Genomic DNA, 15797 nt, shown 5'->3' with positions numbered 1-15797 from the left:
CTATTTGGAAACTGGGTAAATGAAAAAAATTTAAATCCTTCTCCACAAATATTGGTAAAAAGCTTTAGCCCCTATTGAGTAGGTAAGCTCGACTTGTGCCATTTTTGTCAGAAATACAATTTGGTTAAAAATATAGAGATAAACCAGCGAGTTTGTATTATTTTGTTTTACTGCTCCATGACTAAAACTTTTACATTTTAAAATTAATACATAATAATTGTAAATATTTATGGAGTGCATTAGATATTTTGATACATGCTGAAAATGTGTAATGATCAAACGGAGTAATTGGGACATCTGTCACCCCATTTATTATTTCTTTGTGTTAAGAACATTCTAGATATTCTCTTCTAGCTATTTTGAAGTATGCAATAAATTATTAACACCTGTATTCACCCTTCTATGGTATTGAACACTAGAATTTATTCCTTCTATCTAACTGTATTTTTGTACTCATTAACCATATGCTTTGTACACTTCTTCCCCTTTTCCTTCCCAACTTCTGGCAATCACCATTTTATTCTCTGCCTCCAAGAGATCAACTTTTTTATAGCTCCTACATATAAGTGAGAACATGCAATATTTTTATTTCTGTGCCTGGCTTATTTCATTTAACATAATGTCTTCTAGGCTCATCCATGTTGCTACAAATGAAAGGATTATTTTTAACAGCTGAATAATAGTACTCCATTGTGTATATATACTACATTGTCTTTATTTAGTCATCCTTTGATGAAAACTTAGGTTGATGTCATTTCTTGGCTACTGTAAATAATGCTGCAATGAACATGGGAGTACAGTTATCTCTTCTATATACTGATTTCCTTTCTTTTGGCTATAGACCCAGCAGTGGGATTGTCTGGATCATATGGTAGTTTCAGTTTTCATTTTATGAGGAAACTCCATACTGTTTTTTTGTAATGGCTGTACTAATTTATGTTCCTGCCAATAGTGTATAAGTGTTCCCTTTTCTCTGTAGTCTCATCAGCATCGGTCATTTATTCTATGACTAAATTTTTTAAAAATAAAATGCCATAAGATCTGGTTGCATCTGTCTGTATGTTTATGTATAGTGTACATGTATATATCCAGGTTGGTATGATAGATATACATGATATTTTTCTACATCCAATGACATGACAAAACTAAAATGCCCAGATTGGCTTAGGAGTAAATGAGCACTCAAACAAATTAAGTATTCATAAAACTCTCAGAAAAATAGAAACTTACCCAAATCGTTTTTTGAATTCATACAAATTGCTTAATTGCCTAAGTGAAAAAAAATTAAAGGAGTTGCAAAAGAATTGTGAAAATCTTATCTTGTTTAGGTAAAGCTGACTGAGATTGGACAGATTTGTTATAAAGTTTCATTAAAAATTAGTTTTAGTAGTACATTGATGCAAAAGTAGAATTCGGTATTCTCTGTTAAAAAGTCGAGGGCAGAAACAGAAATAATTAATGTTATTATATCTGCTGACCACTCATGCTGATGAAATTTCATGTTTCCCTTTGTCAGAGAAATTAAAAACCATCATGAGCTTTACCTGGTGAACTTTAATTATACTGACAAAAACTCCAATTTTCTTGGATTAAAATAAAATCTTGCCATTGATAACTTCAAATGATGATAACTTGGAGAAAATGTTAAATTGGGGTAATTTATGACTGAAGGGAAATTTTTTTACAGTGAATGTAATACATGTTTTATTGAAATATTTGTGAAATAAATATCAATCTCTTCATGTTAGTAAAAACATCTGTTGTATACTTATGGCTAAAATTCACTCTTCCTCAGAACTCCTCACTGCACTCCACACCTTTTTTAAATTCTGGAATGACTATTTTAAAATTTTTTAAAGTTTTTAAATGATGTGTGATAGATGCACATAGTTTTGGGGTACATGTGATAATTTAATACATTCAAATAATTTGTAAAGATTAAATCAGTGTATTTTGCATATTCATCACCTTAAATATTTGTTATTTCTTTTTGCTAGAAACATTCAAATTATTCTCTCTAGCTATTTTGAAATTTACAATAGGTTATTGTAAATATAGCCACCCTGTTGATCTACCTAACACGACATCTTATTTCTTTTATCTAACTGTATATTTGTATTAGTTATTTTTAAATGTGTTTTGTTTTAAGAATAGTTTTTAAATTGTTCCATTGCTTTGGTTTGGAAGTTTGTCCCCTCCAAAATTCATGTGAAACTTAATCCCCAATGTAACAATATTAAGAGGTGGAGCCTTTAGGAAGTGATTAGGTCATGAGGGTTCACCCTCATTGATGGGATTAGTGTCTTATAAGAAGGCTTGAGGAAGGGAGTTCAACTCTTCCATTCCTTCTGCCATGTGTGGATGCAGCTAGAGGTGCCATATTGGAAATAGAGTGCAGCTCTTATGAGATACCAAGTTTCCTAGTGCCTTGATCTTGGACTCCAACTCCAGAACTCAGAAAACATATTTCTGTTCTTCATAGATAATTCAGTCTGAGGTATTTTGTTATAGCAGGGGGAACAGACTAAGACAATTCTATAGCAGGGTAATGATAAAATACAAACATGTTACAAATTCATATAAGACTTATTTTTGAGAAAAAAGTATTTATTCATATTGTAAAAAGTGAAAGCTAAACGTATTGTTTGTTTGCAACCTCCTCGGGCAAAGTATCTATAAAATCTGTTCATATCTCTGTTTTTTTCCTACATGATAACATTTTAGAACTTGAACCATTAATTTTTATTCATTTCTCAGTCTTCCTTTGTATGCAAAATGAGAACTTCAGACACATTGCTTATTCAAACATATTGTAGAAGAACCAGTTGAGTTTCATTCAAAATATGAAAATTTTAAACATCGCAACCAGAGAACACTGCCCGACATAAAAGTTTTGCCCCTCTTTTTTGTGATTTTCTGTATCAAGTTCATGCTGAACATGGGATTTAGCTTAGCTGGGCATTGAGTTTTGGTGGTTTTATCACAAAATCAGGATTCTTTTTCCTTTCATCAGCCTTTTATTAAACATCAACTTCAATAAATCACAAGCATTTTGTATTGCTACTAATCATAACCATCGTTACTGTAGATAAAACCAGAGAGAGAGAACATTTGAATTCAAGGATAAAGAGGCATCTAATTGCCATAAGGATCCAAATAATAAAAAGTTAAGGAAAAAATATACCCCCTTAATTTATTTTTAAACTAGTATTCTTCTCTGTCCTATGTACTGGTCTGGCAGAAAGCTGTGGTATGAATGACATGCAAATTAACAAGAAAAACTACCAAGCCAACCTCTTAAAATGAGGCTAGTCCTGACAGGTGAAGGATCAGCTCTGGGTGCTGCAAAGCTTCTGCAGAATCCTGTGATTTGGTTTTCTACATTGTTTCAACAATGATTGCTTCATCCAAGTTGGGGGCAGGGGCAGTATCAAGGATGGCCCTTTACTTTCTGACACATGCACTCTGCGTTGAAGAACTATCCCTTGAAGAATACACTTATAGCTCAACTATCCAAATCAATAATTTTTTCTAGAAAACGTGATGCTGAGAAAAGGCTAAGCAGGAAATCCTATCTCTACCTCTGTATGTTCATAATACTATAGATAAGCCTCTTCAGGGGGAGTTTAACCTAAAATAAGATTGTGCCTTTCCCTACATATGACCTATTATGCTTTGTTTGGTAATTTAGAGCAAACCTCATACTTATTCAAACGATCATGACGAGACAATCCTGCCTTATTTCATAAAGCCTTTTCAGACCCTCAGTAAGACAAATAAATTGTGAAATTTTGAGGAGTCAGTGAAGCTTTTTCCTCTTGCAGAGTGGCGGGAGTAAAGTTTATGAAGAAGGTGGACAGAAAAGTCAAGAAAAAAAGTACAATATAGCAAATCTTTACTACAACTTTAGAAAGAGAAAAAATGTATCAGAGCAAGATACATTGGAGGCATTTCCTCTTTTATTGCCCTTCATAAAATTACTTGATTTTTATTGGGGGAGGGAGGAAATGGCCAGATGCTTTCTAAAAATATAAACTGTCATGTTTTATAGGGCCATAAAAAATGAAATGCCCCTTCATGGTAAGTCCTGTTCTGTTAAATTTGAGAAGTCACAGATCTTGTGATTTTCCAAAATTGTGGAGAAGGAGCATTTTGTGCTAAATGCCTCTGTTATTATGTGGGCTTAGGAAACACTGACTAATCTTGAGGTATTTCTGTTGCTGTCTTCCTGGGAGACAAGCCAGGGAATTGAACTCTCCTTGCCTCAGGCTGCCTATTGGCTCTGTGTGAAGATGACATCACCTACCTCTCAGTATGTTTTGAAGTTTATTGTTTAGTAAGCACTAGGATTCCTTATAAAAAACAGGCTGTTTATATAGCATTAGCATCTTAAGATAGTCTAGTACTCTTAAGTCATTTAAATCTTTAAAACACTCTTCATTTTTTTTTTTTTTTTCAGTAGAGTCTCACTCTACTGCAGGCTAGAGGACAGTGGTGCAATCTCAGTTCACTGCAACCTCCACCTCCCGGGTTCAAGTGATTCTTGTGCCTCAGTCTCCTGAATAGCTGGGATTACAGGTACACACCACTATGCCTGGCTAATTTTTATATTTTTAATAGAGAGGGGATTTCACTATGTTGGCCAGGCTGGTCTTGAATTCCTGACCTCAAGTGATCCACCCACCTTGGCCTGCCAACGTGCTGGAATTACAGGTGTGAGCCACGCCCCCAGCCTCATTGTTAAAGTTTTCAAGTACTAGTCTTTAAAAAATATTTTTCATCAGAATGTTATTTTATTTAGAAATTACCAGGAAAAAAAGTGTTTGAAAGGTGTGCTACATGATACCAATTGACCAGGGAGTTCACATTTCAGCTGATAGTTTTAATATTGTGTAGAAAGAGCCAAAGCCATTTTTTTAAAAGTTTTACTTAAATATGCTTTATTGTAATGAGGGCTTCAGTTTAACAAAGGTCAGTCTTGGGCCAGTCAAAAGAGGACAAATAATTGGAAGAACTGGATAGACAAACAAGGCAGATTAGGCACAGAGCCCAGAGTGGTTGTAGACATTCAATCAATATGTTGGCAAGTCATATTACCATTGGCTATGCTTGTGCTTAAAACTGATTTTCAATATACTACAAAGGAAAGAATTAGTTAAAAATAGTATTAAAATACCTTTGGATCCTAAACTTCTTAACTTACATGTGAAATTAATTGCATTTTCAGGAATTTTTTCAAAAGTTTTTAAATGTTACAGTTAAAATGTTGCCCCACTTGGCATGAAATTATTTTGATGTGTATAGAAGCTATCACAGAAAATAAAATGGAAAAATATATAGTAGGTAAGAGTAAATCTTTGTGGTAAAGAGTAATTCAGAACAATTTTTTCTAAGAAAAAAATGAAAAGGCTCCTAAACTTGATTTTTCAAGTTACATTTATTACTACTGTAATTTCAATTTTCAGTATGGATCTTTCAAATACAGTCTTTTGTGATAAACAGAAGTGGAAATGTCAATCTATTTAACAGGAGAACACAATTTTTTAAAATAGAAAAGTGTGGACCATGTAGATGTTAGTACTTTGAATAGAAATCAAATGTGAAAATCTACTTTCTCTTAAAAAAATATTTCTGCAATTTATCTCTAATTGTAATAACTGCTCCTCTTTGATATAACTTTTTATCCAAAATTTCAAGTCACTAATGCATGTATATACTTAAGCCCTAATAGGTTGGCTCTTTCCAATGTATATAATAGTGCCAAAATAGAAAAGAGACATATTCAGAGATAAATGAACAAGAATCCATGCATTTAAGAAACTCAAAATACAAAACAAATTTTAAATCATCTTAATGTATACTTCAAACACATGCATTGGTATGACATTTAAACTTAAGAAGGAGAAAAAATACCAAATTAGTGTCTCTATGACTGGCATACTCGCCTTTTAGGGAAGGCTTTTTAATCCACAGTATAACTCAAACTCTTTCTACCTATCTGATTGCTACTAACAAACAAATGTTTTATAACAAATGTGGTATGTATTTTCAAAGCAACAGCTCTTCTCTACACATGCTATTATTTAGAAGATAGGACTAACTCACTTTACTTTTGTGAGAACAATAGTCATCTACATCTTCTCACCCATAGGAATCAAACTTCACTGTGGCAGGTGTCCTGTCTCAACCATGAGCTTCAATGTGAGCAATCTAATTTTATTCATTTTCAAGTATACTGGAGAAGAATATCCACAGTACACTTTAGGATGATTTAACAATGGCACTTTGACTTTTCAGGTTCGTATCTGTAAAGTATGACTTTTCAAACCACTGATTTCTGCTACAAATATAGAATGTTTTTCTCCTTGTGAGTGAGAAATGTGCAACTTTCCCACCGTGTACTTTTTCTTAATGTCTAAAATAAATTCAGATAGCTTAATACAGATAATATTGATCTAGTACATGCAATGAGAGAGAAGTCTGTTTTATACTAATATGTAAGTTTAAAACATCTCTCTATTTTGAGTCTGTTGAAAATTTTAGTGAATAATATCTATGTCAACTGATGTAAATAACTCCTAGCACTTATAAAAGAAAGCAATGAAGTAGAACACAACCCTGGCAAGCAAAGTATTTTCTGCTGAGTCTCTCCTATCTTAAAACATTCAAATCTAAAATGATTAAACCACTATAGTAAATTTTGAACCAAGTAAGGCTTTTATGTGGGGGATTTCTGAGAATTTGCTTAGTAATCTGTACATCAGGCATTATTTTTTAGGATTCTATAAAAACTCTTGGGAGACAGTAATTACATCTTACACCTTGATAATTTAACATAATTTAACAATATAACCTTGAAAAGTATTTATCATTTCTTTTCTCCATCACTGAACAATTTTATGTCTGGTTCTATCATCACTAATAGAACTTACTGTGATTTCTTCACTTTTTTTTTTTTAACCTTCAAGATAAGGCCTCGGTCACTTGCACCCTGGCATTATTTTTAATTTTTGTTCTGTGAAATATTATAAGAGACCATCATAGTGATACATTCAAGAGCTAAAAAGTAACACAAAGCAAAATTATCACCTTTAAAAAGCTAAGGAAATTTTGAATCCTCAAGATGGTTTTTTACTTAAAAATATTCTGGATATTTGCTTAAGATGTCAAATACTTTGGGTTTTTTTTTTTTAAATTTATTTAACACTTCGTGGGCATGGCAATAAGGAGCAGGTGTTTGATCTGATTATTTGATGGGCATGCTAACAAGGCAAGTGTCATGGGATTGATGAAGCAGCTGCTTAACTTCCTCTGAACATCCTAATGACAACTTTCTAAAGAAGCACCACTTGTTACATCAGCTTCTGTGGCATGTTTTCTATAACTGAATAAATGATCATGACCTACAATTGCATAATAACAGACATATTTATGTACCACTTCCTTAAATCCATTAATCGTTTTAAATCTTCACATCTACCCTCACTCCATGTAACACGTAACACAAAGCCTGCCGCCTAACAAATCCTTTTAGGACATTTAATGATACATGTAGTGAAACTAATTACCTAATCCACTTCTAAACATAATCTGATATTTATATAATGAGCAATAAAAATAAACAATGCATCAGAGGGCATTCTACAAATGAGAGAATCTCAGAATATCAGAGTTGTTAAAGATCTAAAAGATTAGATAATCCAATCTTCTCATTTGACAAATGGGGACACCTGAACCCAGAGTCTATTCCTCACACAGGCATATATCTAAATCTTTCTATTCTCCACACATCACAACATTCCTCAAAAGCCCTTCTAAAATGTATAATAATCTTATTGTTATGTGTTTATTTCTTTCTGAGAACTCCCACATTTTAATTCTTTTTTTAAAATTGAAAAATTCATTAGATTTTTTAAAGAATGTTGCAGAAAGGCCAGGTGTGGTGGCTCACGCCTTTAAACCCAGAACTTTGGGAGGCTGAAGTGGGCAGATCACGAGGCCAGGAATTTGAGACCAGTCTGACTAACATGGTGAAACTTCATCTCTGCTAAAAATACAAAAATTAGCCGGGTGTCGTGGTGCGTGCCTGTAATCCCAGCTACTCAGGAGGCTGAGGCAGGAGAATTGCTTGAACCCAGGAGGCACAGGTTGCAGTGAGCCAAGATCGTACCATTGCACTCCAGCCTGGGCAGGACAGAGCAAGACTCCGTCTAAAAAAAAAAAAAAAAAAAAAAAAAAAAAAAAAAGTTGCAGAGAAATACTTAACACCAAGGAAAATATTTCTATAAAAGAATTGCTCACTGGTGCCAGTCACGGTGGCTCACGCCTGTAATCCCAGCACTTTGGGAGGCTGAGGCAGGTGGATCACAAGGTCAGGAGTTCAAGACCAGCCTGGCCAAGATGGTGAAACTCCGTCTCTACTAAAAATACAAAAATTATCGGGGCATGGTGGTGGGCGCCTGTAGGCCCAGCTACTCGGGAGGCTGAGGCAGGAGAATGGCATGAACCCGGGAGGCAGAGCTTGCAGTGAGCTGAGATCGCGCAACTGCACTCCAGCCTGGGTGACAGAGCAACACTATCTCAAAAAAATTAAAAAATTAAAAAATAAAATAATAAATAAATAATTGCTCACTGGCATGCCCCTATGAGAAATTTCTGCAATGTTATATTCCTTGCTGTTATAGGTAGTGATAATTAGCAGACCATATTCCATTAATTTCTTCCTGGACTAAGGTGCAATGAAGAAATAGTTAGTTTTACTTTAATTGAGTAGAGTTTAGTTGCATAGAATACCTACAAATGGAATCAAAATTATGAATTACATATAAGTGCTGGTACATCAATGCAGATAGTGAAATTTTCTTCAAAGGAATTCTCTATGCATCAGCCGACAAGGAAGTATTCACACTTACTTGTGTGTGTGTGTGTGTGTGTATACACACACATAGAAACACAAACTTAGATAAATGACTTATGAGAACAAGCCAAGACGAAAAGTGAAATTAAATCTATTAGAAAAGTTTAAAACCCTACAAAGAAGCATTTTTTAAAAAACCACAGTTGGCACATGATCCATTCGTCTAACTTTCAGGTTTGGCGTCTCCATCCCCTTGGATGTGGGTTGTAGTTGTAATCAGCTACTGGAAGACAGTAATCAGACCTGGTTTCCATGGACATGATTGTGGAATCATTTCTTGAAGCCTGCCTATAATATGCATATGGCAACTGTGAACCATATTGGGAGTTGGTGGACATATTATTATTGGCTGTGACATTATACTCTTGCCTTCCACATGAGCCCATATAGGCCTTCTGGCTTTGAGGAATATAGGACAATCTTTCATTCCAATCCTCTGGAGGCCCTGGAAGCACCTTCCTCCGAGCTGCTGAGATCACATTTGCCACAATGGATTCCTGGATGTTTCTGGGCCTGAAAGCATCATCCACTAGACCGAGAGGAGATTTTGCTGCTGCTTCCCAAGGAGTTGGTCTCTTGTTTGCTTTCTCTAGTCCATCAGTTGGTTTGCTAGAGTAACTATAAGTAGGCTGGTATACCCAAGGAGATGCAGAAATGGTGGGTGGGATTGATCTTCCAGGAAGAGAAAGGGAGTGCCCACTCTCCTAAAAACAACGAAAATATTAATATATCTAATTCATTTTGGTTTGTGCTGATTGTTACTCCAAAGTATTCCTGGCATCATTACCAAGCACTGCAAAATAATAATAATAATAATAATAATAATAATAATAATAATAATTAACCCCCTAGAATGCTTAGTCTTAAAGCCAGGACAGGCTGCCTGTCCTGCCTGTCCCCACCTTTGCAAAAGTGGGCCAAGGGCAAATGGTGGGCTGCCACTTGACCCCACCTTTTGCACTTGGCCCTCCTAGTTGCTCCCCATCTGTGAACGCATAGCCCCAATTGCTGTCATCTTTCTTAGGCATAGTCACTAGGGGCAGGGCAGGGGCTTTGTCATCACTAGGAAACACCTTTCCTTCTCTCTGCCCTGTACATAGGCATACGTGCACTCGCATCCCAACCTCATTCCTATCCTGCTTTCCTGGTACAAAATAAACAAAACTTATTGATAACCTCAGAAACAAGCTGTAAATTACCGAGTTTTTTACTCTTCCCAAGTGACTTTTAATCCGTTATCTAATTTTGGTCTAGTGAATGAATATAGCAAAAACAAACAAGAGCTCTGTAGATGTAGTTAACATTACTGGTATTAAATGGCTGGCCCTTTTCCTCTCAAAATCTATTTATATGGTGAAGATCACATGGATTTTTATTTCCTAAGTGGAGTGTATTGCCTTTGTCTCTGAGGGAATTACTCCTGCCTCTTGTTTAATTTGCATTTTGCTTCCGTTCATGTGTATTACATTCCTAGTTCTTGGAGAGTTTGTATCCCTGCAACATTCCTCTGTGTATACTAAATATTCTGCTTGACTAACAACACAAAGATATTATTGATTATTATTATTATTATTTAGAGTGGGGATTTCACTCTGTTGCCCAGGCTGGAGTGTAGGGCATGATCATGGCTCACTGCAGTCTGAAACTCCTGGGCTCAAGAAATCCTCCTGCCTCAGCCTCCCAAGTAATTGGGACTACAGGTGCTCACCACTATGCCTGGCTAAATTTTTAAAAATCTTTTTTAGAGACAGGATCTCCCTGTTGCCCAGGCTGGTGGTATTAGACTCCTGGCCTCAAGCCATCCTCCTACCTCAGCCTCCCAAGTTGTTGGGCTTGCAGACATGAGCCCCGGTGCCCGGCTACAGCAATATAATTTAATGAAAGCTCTTGTGTTCTCATTCTCTCCTTTTATGCCTCTGCATTTCTAGGAATGCTGATGGCTGGCTATCTACATTACATCTTCACACATTCCAATATGCGTGAGACTACCTGAGATAAGCTCTTGGCAAAACCGCAGAAAGGGTATACCGAGGGGACAGGAGTATCAACTTTGAAAGGATCAAAACATCCTGTTTCCTAACAAAAAACATTACTATGCTTAAAAATTGCTCTCATTTTATAAACAGTTTCAACAGCTTTTCTGTTAATCAAGTTCTTAACTTTAAAGTGAATATCAATACCTGGATTTAGGCAAAATGTCTCAGATTCAAATGTTTTGTTTTTGTTTTTTTTATTAGGCACACAAAGAAGGCAGATGGTTCATTCTTGGTTTCTATCTGAAGAATAAGGGGGTCAATATAATGAATCTTGATTCTCTCTTTTTAATCACTTAAATTTTACTTACAACGGTGGAATCTTAGCAAAAACTTGCTTTCACTAATCCTGTCTTAATTCAGAACCACTCATAATTCTCTTTACTATACATTTGGGTGAGGTGTGGGGAATCCTGACTTTTAGTCACCTTCAAGGTCTTAGTTTCTATTTCACATTATGTATGTGTTCATTTCATAAACTCATTTAATATAAATTAACATATTGCACACCTAATATTTCCAGGTACTCTTTTATAAGCTGAAGACTTAAAGATGATAAAGTCCTTGCTCTTAATAAGCACACAATCCAGTACTAGTTTTAGCCCCACAGTAGCTGAATTAAATCATTTATAGAAGACCAGTTTGGGCCAGTGCAGTGGCTCATGCCTGTAATCCCAACACTTGGGGAGGCTAAGGTAGATGGGTCACTTGAGATCAGGAGTTTAAGACCAGCCTAGCCAACATGGTGAAACCCCATCTCTACTAAAAATACAAAAGAATTCTCCAAGGTGTGATGACATAGGTCTGTAATCCCAGCTACTGGGGAGACTGAGGCACAAGAATCACTTGAACCCAGGATGCAGAAGTTGCAGTGAGCCGAGATCAAGTCACTGCACTCCAGCCTGGGTGACAGAGCAAGATTCTGTCTCAAAATAAATAAAAAATAAATAAATAAATAAACAAACAAACAAATAAATAAAAGATTAGAGAAGATAGAGAAGAGACTCTTTAACTATCTTGACAGGAAAAAATAGGATGTTTTCTAAACTGTGAGAAGTGGTAAGTCTCACCGTGATGAAGGGAAATGTAGCTCTCTCCTGTGGTGTGTGTCTATATCTCATTTTTGTCCTTTCTGTGGAAGAGTTAGAACAACACTGGTCTACAGCGTCCCTGGGAGAGTTTTCAGAGTCCCATGATTTTGCTTTGTGTGGTCTTTGATTATGGTAGAGGGAGGCAGCAGAGAAATTCTAGGAAGACAGAGGTGGGTCCCTGGTGAAACCCCACCTTCAAGCCAAAATAGTCTGAAACTCACAGCCCAAAGTGAGAACTTCTATTCCTGTTTGCCCATTCTCTCCTGATTGGTTCTTTGTGAATAGTGTCTTTTTTTTTTTTTTTTTTTTTTTTTTTTTTTTGAGACGGAGTCTCGCTCTGTCCCCCAGGTTGGAGTGCAGTGGCGTGATCTCGGCTCACTGCAAGCTCCACCTCCTGGGCTCACGCCATTCTCCTGCCTCAGCCTCCCAAGTAGCTGGGACTACAGGTGCCCGCCACCACGCCTGGCTATTTTTTTTATTTTTAGTAGAGACAGGGTTTCACCATTGAGCCAGGATGGTCTCGATCTCCTGACCTTGTTGATCCACCCACCTCACCCTCCCAGTGTGCTGGGATTACAGGCATGAGCCACCATGCCCAGCTGAATAGTGGCTTTTTACCAGTCGAATGTTTTCCAAAACTACCTATGGCCCACTCCACCCACATCCTGTGCCTATAAAGGCCCCAGACTCAGTCACTAGAAGGGAGAGATGGCTGAACTTTGAGGGAGATGGCCAGACTACAGAAGAGATGACCTGACTTCAGGGGAAGACAACCTGCCCATCCCCTTCCCTCTCCAGCTCCTCTCTCCACTGAGAGCCATTTTCATAACTTAATAAAATTCTCTGCCCTTCAATTGTCTGTGTGACCTCATTCTTCTTGGACGCTGGCCAAGAGCTTGGAACTCACCGAGTGCAGATACCCAGAAAGGCCATCACACCAGCCCTTTGCCCTCATTGATGAAGGGCAGCCACCCCACACAATGAGGCAAGAGCCCAGCTGAGCTGCTAACCACCGTCTGTGGACAGCAGAACTAAGAGAGCACTGTAACGCTCCCTCTGGGGCTTTGAGGTTGCAGGCACCCCAACCTGGGCACCACCATGGGCCCCAAATGAAGTTTGCTCCTGTCAGTGCCCAGAGTGGCCAGCCAGATCCCACACTCGCTCACTCATGTGCTCCCTCCCTCAAGGGGTTGAGCGCAGTGGGCTGAGTAAACAGGGCACCCCTGTTGCAAGTCTGGCAAAGAGGTTAAAAAAAATCCTGCATCAATTAGATGTACACCTTGAGGGACTGCTTTAGTCAGTTATTTAGGTATTTTAAAAGATAGAAGGCTGAGAGGATGGCAATAGATAAAGGGAGCTAAGACTTTACAGAAATCTCAGTGAGGCCCCTGAACATATATACAGGTATTTAATTCACTGACTAATAACTGGAAAAAGAAATAATTATCAATATACTTGGGAGTATTAAGTACTATGTGAAAGCATACATGGAAGTGATAAGACATCCAAAACATTGTATGAAAGAGAGGAATTATTTTTTGGTGTTTCTCTCATGCACTGAGTTTGAAAATATCCAGGAGAATTGAAATTTGACAGAATTTAGAAAGTTCAAAATATCGTTCAGTGATATCCTATTAACAAAGAGATGAATGTGCAGGGAGAAAACTAAAATATTGAAATATGGGATGGAAAGAGTAAGCCAAGGCTTTCTGAAAGGAAATTAAAACCTAGGATTGAAGCTGAAAGCAAAAATCTCACGCCAAACATGCATATGACAAATGTAAGAGCAGGGTCGGTTGTGAGGAAAGAGGAGTAATCAGCTCAATAAGCAAAATGACCATTGCTCTTCTGCATTTCCCCAGACTGACGAACATGCCTCCACATTCTTTCATGTGCTAGTAATAGAGAATAAAATGATAGACCATTTTAGGTTAGAGATCCAACTGGGATATAAATAAATCATTCCATAGGTACAATGTAGTTTCTGTTTGTGCCCAAAATATTGCAAGCCTCTAGCATCCACCTACACCCATACTTCTAATTTTAATGTATTTCCCCAAAGCAATTTTCACAGTGTTTTTTTGGTGCTGTTTGCCTCTGTCCATCACAGTTCCAAGGCTCAGGCTGTTCTCTGCTTGGCTTGCTGAATGAAGCCATGTGATACACCCTGAGCCAGAAATGACCAAAGGAACCTAAAAGTAGCAGAGGTGTTTCTTTTGTTTTGGAATTTGAATGTCTGAAGCTGGAATCCTAGCATAGCATGGATTAGGTCCTGGGTTGTCCTTTCAAGCATGGGTTGTACCATTATCAAGGAAATTTAATTTTTTTTTGTATGAGAGCACTTAACTGTAACCAAGATGTTAAATTAGCTTTACCCATGATGTGTCATCAAATGCTGCTTTCTTTTTGTCTCCCACAACCTTTTAAACTTTATTAATAAAAAAAGTTTTCTGCTGCCACTGGAAGAAAACTTAGCAGATCCTGGGGCATTTTGCTTACTTTTGGGAATAGTTTAATGGTTGCCTTAAGTTACTCAAACCAGTTTTATTTTGAAATAGAAGATTCCATCTCCTGAAATAACAAACTCCAATTTCAACTTTATTAAAGTTAAATCTCCTCCCCTTCCCCAGCTGGGGCCCACTTCAGAAAGCCTGCCTTCCTTCAGGGGAGGAGTTTGATTGACTTCTTCACTCTACTTCCGCTTCTTCTCTCAGGTCGCTAACTCTGCCTTCTGGTCCCCTGAGATTGGAGGAAAAAAAGAGTAGAGAGAAAAGAGCAGAAGGAAATTTTTACTTGATTTGGCAACATGATACTCTGGCCTCTTACTCTTATGGGAGATTGAAAGATTCCCATCACTGGGGACATCTTACCTCCAGTCCTTGATTCATGCTAATTCTTCTCTCTTCTAGGGGGTGACTTTGCACTCATCCTGTGTGCTCCCTTAGGCAGCTGTCTACCTACAGTGCGTAGCTACTCACATCATTTGCCTGTGGGGATGTAGAAGAAAATTTCCTGCTTCTTTGCCAGAACAGTTTCTCGGCCTGTCCCTTGCCCTCCAAATTTCCTGAGTGGCACTCAGACCCCACTCTGACCTCCTACCCATCCTCATGCAAGTATCTCCCATGAAGTTCTCTAGGAAGACACTTTGAAACTCTTCTCGCACACAGCTTGAGGTAAAAAGGTGAAACCCCCTCCACGCCACCTACTCCAAACACACACATCTTCAGCACTCTGGAATTCCTTCTCACAGAATCCTCTCTCCTTGCCATAATCAAACCCCTTTTAATCACTCAGACCTGGCTGAAGGGTTCAAGAATTGTGGAAGTCATTTGCTACTATTTTCTTCGTAAAGTCTGTATTTGAATCTGGAATGTCACTTCGGTGAGCAGCATCTCTTCTATCTGGGGGCCTTGAGTAAAACTTCAATATCTTGTCATCTCATTTTCAATACAGTACAAAGCTCCCTCTCTCTTATTTTTCTTTTTAAAGTAAAATGTAAGCTAAAATTGGAAATATTTTTTCTACAAATAAGTTCCAAGAAATTTCTCTAATAACTTCAAATAAAGTTGAAACCTTATACCTCACTAAGGCCTTTCTCTAGAGAAGAGGGGTACTTGTTTCCAGAGCATCTTGGTCAATCCTTAGGCTCTAGATTTTGGGAACTTCTTTATTACATTGAATAAAACATTGCTTCCCATGGCTTTACCCCAGTGATTCTGCTAACATGGATTACATCTGCTTCTACTTCTATGCAGC

General features: G+C 37.3%; 1 protein-coding gene across 3 annotated transcripts in view; it reads right to left on the bottom strand.

Annotated features, from left to right (window-relative positions):
- Window positions 1-2589: 2589 nt before the first annotated feature.
- SYNPO2 (synaptopodin 2) overlaps window positions 2590-15797 on the bottom strand; it is a 178560-nt gene continuing 165352 nt past the window's right edge. For 2 of the 3 annotated variants that reach the window (XM_005555801.5, XM_015450778.4), the window contains one exon: window positions 2590-9621. In XM_005555801.5, coding sequence (XP_005555858.3) covers window positions 9088-9621 — 534 coding nt within the window. In that variant the 3' untranslated portion in view covers window positions 2590-9087. Of the gene's footprint in view, window positions 14781-15797 lie in introns of all 3 variants that reach the window. The other variant, XM_065545424.2, reaches the window with a different exon arrangement.

The sequence above is a fragment of the Macaca fascicularis genome, chromosome 5 (genome assembly GCF_037993035.2).
Source record: "Macaca fascicularis isolate 582-1 chromosome 5, T2T-MFA8v1.1".
NCBI lineage: Eukaryota > Metazoa > Chordata > Mammalia > Primates > Cercopithecidae > Macaca > Macaca fascicularis.
The sequence above is the reverse complement of the archived record's forward strand: the minus strand, read 5'-3'. Positions and strand labels throughout refer to the sequence as shown.